At 31.9% G+C, this 7,417-nt stretch overlaps 1 protein-coding gene across 1 annotated transcript in view; it reads right to left on the reverse strand.

Annotated features, from left to right (window-relative positions):
• LOC137621874 (coiled-coil domain-containing protein 8 homolog) overlaps window positions 1-7,417 on the reverse strand; it is a 17,709-nt gene continuing 10,292 nt past the window's right edge. The window contains exon 2 of the mRNA XM_068352380.1: window positions 1-640. Within this exon, the coding sequence (XP_068208481.1) occupies window positions 1-640 (640 nt within the window). The remainder of the gene's footprint in view (window positions 641-7,417) is intronic.

Genomic DNA, 7,417 nt, shown 5'->3' on the forward strand with positions numbered 1-7,417 from the left:
TTACCCCTCGTTTCCCCTCTTCGAAATAGAAAAACCTTTCCATAGCCCATATCTTATCACCTCTCCAGCTGTTATCCCGGATGTTACTTCAGCTGTTACTTCGGCTGTTATTCCGGCTGTTACTTCAGCTCTAACTTCGGCTGTTACTTCAGCTGTTACTTCGGCTGTTATTCCGGCTGTTACTTCAGCTCTAACTTCGGCTGTTACTTCAGCTCTAACTTCGGCTGTTACTTCAGCTGTTACTTCGGCTGTTATTCCGGCTGTTACTTCAGCTCTAACTTCGGCTGTTACTTCAGCTCTTACTTCGGCTGTTACTTCAGCAGTTACTTCGGCTGTTATCCCGTCTATTACTTCAGCTGTTACTTCGGCTGTTATTCCGGCTGTTACTTCAGCTCTAACTTCGGCTGTTACTTCAGCTCTTACTTCGGCTGTTACTTCAGCTGTTACTTCGGCTGTTACTTCAGCTGTTACTTCGGCTGTTATCCCGTCTATTACTTCAGCTGTTACTTCGGATGTTATCATGGCTTTTACTTCAACTGTTACTTCGGGATTTATCTCAGCTGTTATCCCATCTGTTTCTTCAGCTGTTACTCTGGCTGTTACTTCGGCTGTTATCCCAGTTGTTACTCTGGCTGTTAGGCTTCGGGGCCCGTTTGATCAGACATTGTGAAATTAAGCGTCATCTTCAACTACTGGAAGAATATCGAAAACACATTTTTAGAGAGAGAGAGAGAGAGAGAGAGAGAGAGAGAGAGAGAGAGAGAGAGAGAGAGAGAGAGAGAGTTTTACATGAGAATCTTTGAGAGAGAGAGAGAGAGAGAGAGAGAGAGAGAGAGAGAGAGTAAGTAGCCTCACATGGAAACCTTAAACAGAACATTTACAAAGAGAGAGAGAGAGTGAGAGAGAAAGAATGTATCATCTAAGTACCTTTACAAAATAAATCAACTCTCGAAATTTACATTACTTCCTAAAACGTAATATTCCTCCATGCTAAACTATTTTTTTTTTGAGAATGAAAATCCCCAAAACTACTCAGAACTGGTTAATAGGGAGTCGCTTCTTGCGTGACTCCCATTGACTTTCATGGTGGAGGAGTTGGTTTATCACGCAAGCATTTAAGGGTGGGGGTTTGGCAAAATTTTAAAATACTTTATTTTATTTCATTTTATTCTTTTAACGAGGTATTAGAAGCCATTTAGGAGATATGTGTTTCTGAGTAGTTATGCCAATGGATTTATAAGTGCTCTCTTGGATCTTACATATATATATATATATATATATATATATATATATATATATATATATATATATATATATATATATATATATATATATACATGTGTACTCATAGTATATGCATGTGTATATATACACACAGATATATATATATATATATATATATATATATATATATATATATATATATATATATATATATATATATATATATATATATATGTATGTATATATACATATGCATGTATATACGTTTTGATGTTAAATATTCACTTGTATATGCATGCGTACGTATGTATTTATGGGTTCAGTATGCAAGTGATAGTGCACAGGAGGTCCAGCAAAGACTAAGTGGTTATGGAGTATTATTATTATTATTATTATTATTATTATTATTATTATTATTATTATTATTATTATTATTATTATTATTATTACTTGCTAAGCTACAACCCTAGTTGGAAAAGCAAGATACTATAATCCCAAGGGCTCCAACAGGTAAAATAGCCTAGTGGGGAGAGGAAACATTTTAAGAAGAGTAACAACATTAAAATAAATATCTCCTATTTAAACTATAAAAACTTTAACAACACAAGAGGAAGAGAAGTAAGGTGGAATAGTGTACACAAGAGTACCCTCAAGCAAGAGAACTCTAACCCAAGACATTTATCTTGAGTCACACTATGGGGAAGTGTTTAGTGTTTTTTTTCTTTTTTATATATGAGTGATCATTTGCAATTATCAAGTCTATAGATAAGAAAAATGTAAATGACTATCCAAATCTAATAGTAATATTTGAAATAGAACTTTACTAGAATTGCTTGAAGTTTTTACAGTTTATATGAAAAGCATGGAATTTAATGTTGTTTCAGTTCTTGAAATATTTTATTTCTAACGTTTATTATTCTCTTGCGTTTCATTTATTTCCTTGTTGCCATTCCTCGCTGGGCTATTTTTTCCTGTTGGAGCCTTTAGGCCTGTAGCATCTTGCTTTTCCATTCATGGTTATAGCCTAGCTTGTAATAATAATAATAATAATAATAATAATAATAATAATAATAATAATAATAATAATAATAATAATATTTTCACTCGACTCTTTGTAAGAACGATCTAAGGTCAGCATGCCAATGACAACAAAATAAACAGAATTACTTCTCGAGTCTTTAAAAGGGTGATGGAAAGTTCGGTAACTCGAAGACTGCTTCGTCAGAAGAAGAAGGTCTTTGCTGAAAACCCTCTTTTCTCAAACTTCAATTGACTCTCCTGACGTCGCCAATAGAAAGTTTCCTTGGTTAAGTCACACCTTTGATGTGACCGGGAGAAAATTTGACATTCTCCTTTCTTTTTCTCTTGTGGCGTAACCTTTTTTCTCTTGTTGGGTAATCTTGGCGTAACCTTTATTCTCTTGTGGCGTAACCTTTTTTCCTCTTGTGGCGTAACCTTTTTTTTCTTGTTAGGTCATCTTGGCGTAACCTTTTTTCTCTTGTGGCGTAACCTTTTTTTTCTCTTGTGGCGTAACCTTTTTTTCTCATGTGACGTAACTTTTTTTCTTTTGTGGCGTAACCTTTTTTCCTCTTGTGGCGTAACCTTTTTTTTCTTGTTAGGTCATCTTGGCGTAACCTTTTTTCTCTTGTGGCGTAACCTTTTTTTTCTCTTGTGGCGTAACCTTTTTTTCTCATGTGACGTAACTTTTTTTCTTTTGTGGCGTAACCTTTTTTCCTCTTGTGGCGTAACCTTTTTTTTCTTGTTAGGTCATCTTGGCGTAACCTTTTTTCTCTTGTGGCGTAACCTTTTTTTTCTCTTGTGGCGTAACCTTCTTTTCTCATGTGACGTAACTTTTTTTTCTTTTGTGGCGTAACCATTTTTTCTCTTGTGGCGTAACCTTTATTATCTTGTGGCGTAAGCATTCTTTTCTCCTGTGGCGTAACCCTTTTTTTTTCTTGGGGTGTCACCTTTATTCTCTTGTGGCGTAACCTCTTTTTTTCTTGTGAGGTAACTTTTTTATACTGTGACGTAATGTTTGTTTTCTCTTGTGACGTAACTTTTTTCGCTTGTGGCGTAACCTTTATTCTCTTGTGGCTTAATTTTTTTTCTTGTGACGTAACCTTTTTTTTTTCTCTTGTGGCGTAACTTTTATTCTCTTGTGGTGCAACTTTTTTTTCTCTTGTGACGTAACCATTTTTTTTCACTTGTGGCGTAACCTTTATTCTCTTGTGGCATAATTTTTTCTTGTGACGTAACCTTTTTTTTTCTCTTGTGGCGTAACTTTTGTTCTCTTGTGGTGCAACCTTTTTTTTCTCTTGTGGCGTAAACATTTTTTTCGCTTGTGTCATAAATTTTTTTCTTGTGACGTAACCTTTTTTTTTTCTCTTGTGGCGTAACTTTTATTCTCTTGTGGTGCAACCTTTTTTTCTCTTGTAGCGTAACCATTTTTTTCGCTTGTGGCGTAACCTTTATTCTCTTGTGGCATAATTTTTTTTCTTGTGACGTAACCTTTTTTTCTAATATGGCGTAACCTTTATTCTCTTGTGGTGCAACCTTTTTTTCTCTTGTGGCGTAACCTTTTTAAATTTTATTTAATCTTGTGGCGTAACCTTTATTTTCTTGTGGCGTAACATCTTTTTCTTTTGTGAGGTAACTTTTTAATATTGTGCAGTAATGTTTTTTTTTTTTTCTCTTGTGAAGTAAATTTTTTTCTTGTGAGGTAATTTTTCTCTTGGGATATAACTTCTTCTCTTGTTTGAAACTTTTATTATCATGAGATGTAACTTTTTTCTCTTTTGACGTAATTATTATTATTATTATTATTATTATAGTTATAACAAGCTAAGCAGGAAAAGCAGGATGCTATAACCCCGGGGGCTCCAACAGGGAAAAAATAGCTCAGTTAGAAAAGGAAATAAGAAAATAAGCTACATGAGGAGTAATGAGCAATCGAAATGAAATATTTTGATAACAGCAACATTAAATTGGATCTTTCATATACAATATAATCTAGAAAAACTTGAAAAAAATGAGGAAGAGAAACAAGAGCTTAGCATTTCCTAGCTATAAAACTTATGTTGTTTTTATTATTTTAAGTTTAAAAGTTTAAAGGCCGCTCATGAATGGTAGAGGCAAGGGACAGGGACATTGCCCTATCGAGAACGACAGTGCCCTAGAGACTGACCATATATACATATGATCAGCGCCCAAGCCCCCTCTCCACCCAAGCTAGGACCAAGGAGGAGCAGGCAATAGCTGTTGATTACTCAGCAGATAGACTTATAGGCTCCCCCAAACCCCCCATCCTTCGTTCACAAGGATGGTAAGGTTGCAGCGACCAAAGACACTAATGAGTGTGAGCGGGACTCGAAACCCAGTCTAGCGTTCACCAGTCAGGGACGTTACCGCATCGGCCACCACAACCAGTGGTGGGTGGATTAAAAACATGAATGTACAATATCCCAAATGGAATTTTTCTTAATATTGACCAAACAACTAAAACGATGAATAATTTTCCAGTGAAGTAAAAGTTGGACATTTGCTCAAAGGCTTTTAGCATTTTTGAATTCAGTTGTTGTTGCTGTTGTTGTTGTTTTACTGCCACGGATCAAATTAGCAGATTTTTTTTTTTTTTCATTCTGTTCTTCGGATTGTTTTTTGATAATATTGACTGAGTTTTTTCTTCCCGTTGTCCCAGTTGTTTTCCAACACAGGTCAATATTTATTCAGCTGTATGCTTTGTCTTATGATATTAAATTTAAAAAAAATGATTGTATGACTCATGTTTAAAATGGTTGAATTTTTATTCTTATGTAGAATCTAATCAATAACATATTTAATAGGTAAATACAACACACACTCTCGTACACCTAAACATACACACGTACATACATGCATATATAAATTTATATATATACTGTGTATATATATATATATATATATATATATATATATATATGTATATATATATGTATATATATATATATATATATATATATATATATATATATACTGTATATATATAAATATATATTATATGTATATATATAATATATATATATTTATATATAATATATATATATATATATATATATATATATATATATATATATATATATGCATTTATATCGACACTCAAACACACATATAATATATATATATATATATATATATATATATATATATATATATATATATGTGTGTGTGTGTGTGTGTGTGTGTGTGTGTCATATATATATAAATATATATATATATATATATATATATATATATATATATATATATATACCTATATATAAATCTATATATATATATATATATATATATATATATATATATATATATATATATATATATATATATATATATATATACACACACATATATATATACACATATGTTATACAGAGAATAATTGATATGAATTTATTATAGATGAAAGTATGGATCTGATTATATTTCAGAAGTTTGGGAATATTAATGATAATAGGCTAGTGAAAAATAGTACGAAATATAGTATATAATTCAGAAGTTCAACGCGATCTTAAATAAGAATGTTAAAAAGAGTTATAGAGATGGAGTGAAAGAATTATTCAAAAGAAAGGGTCACAGGACACTGTGCAAGGTTTGAGTGATAGATGCCTTGTATATGGGATGGTACGACGTGCTGTTGATAAGCTTTTCTGTACCTGTTTGAAGTGAAGTTACTGAGGTTTTATAGCTGATGAGGGTAAGATGTCTTTCTTCTGCTGAGAGAGAGAGAGAGAGAGAGAGAGAGAGAGAGAGAGAGAGAGAGAGAGAGAGAGAGAGAGAGAGAGAGAGTCATAGAAAGAGGACAAGGACGGATCTTAAAAGTCAGGTATGGGCAGAAGAGATAGTCACTAGGATTATTATTATTATTATTATTATTATTATTATTATTATTATTATTATTAATTGCTAACCTACAACCCTAGTTGGAAAAGCAGGATGCTATAAATAGCCCAGTGAGGAAAGGAAAAAAGGAAAAATAAAATATTTTAAGAAGAGTAACATCAAAATAAATATTGCCTATATAAACTATATAAACTTTAACAAAACAAGGGGAAGAGAAATAAGATAGAATAATGTGTCTGAGTGAACCCTCAAGCAAGAGAGCTCTAACCCAAGACAGTGGAAGACCATGGTACAGAGGCTATGGCACTACCCAAGACTAGAGAACAATGGTTTGATTTTGGAGTGTTCTTCTCCTAGAAGAGCTGCTTACCATAGCCAAAGAGTCTCTTCTACCCTTACCAAGAGGAAAGTAACCAATGAACAATTATAGTGCAGTAGTGAACCCTTGGGTGAAGAAGAATCGATATATAGAAATAGAGGAAGAGACACACATACTTTAATTATAATTACCTTGAAAGCCTTTTAGGTAATTACTAGATGCAAGTTGGAAATAAAAAGTAAATGGACTTATAACTTGGAACTATATTCATTGTAGAAAAATTCCATGTAGCTTAGTTCACTAATTGTTTCTTCTCAGAAAAAAATATTATGTAAGTTTTGACATTTAAATTTTTTTTTCTTTAAATTTTTCAGGAATTTGTATATTTTTGTATATACGGGAATATTTTTCCCCAAAAGTTTAAAGATGCAAGGTATGAAATGGGTGAGTTATTAACATAGGGCTTCAAGTTTTTTCTAAAGATCATAGTTAACCCAATTTCTAGATTTTGAACCATATATTCTTAACTTTTTCAAATCAGAATAATCCTGTGAATATTTTCCCCATTCTTGTGTCATTTACTACTACTACTACTACTACTGATGTTCCTACTATCATTACGGCTACAAGTGATGATGATAGTAGTAATAAAAATAATAGTAATAATAATATAAAAAACCATAGAGATAATGAAAGTAATAATATTCTAAAAAATATCTTAAGTATGAGGACTCTAATAAATTAATTTATACTTTAAAAAACCGTTGAAGATTTATTTTTAATTACGAAAATAAAATGAAAAAAAAAATAAAAACTTATGAGGTTTATATATAGCCTACGTAATATACTTGGGAAACAATTATCTTAGGTGATTTTTTTTTATTAAAATTCTAAATGAAAACCTAGGTATAATTAGGAATTATACTCTAAACTAGTTAATGGAGTCTCGCTCACAAATTTGTAGATTTTTTGTTTTTTTGAAAAATTTACCTAAATTTC

Source organism: Palaemon carinicauda, chromosome 28, assembly GCF_036898095.1.
Source record: "Palaemon carinicauda isolate YSFRI2023 chromosome 28, ASM3689809v2, whole genome shotgun sequence".
Lineage (NCBI taxonomy): Eukaryota > Metazoa > Arthropoda > Malacostraca > Decapoda > Palaemonidae > Palaemon > Palaemon carinicauda.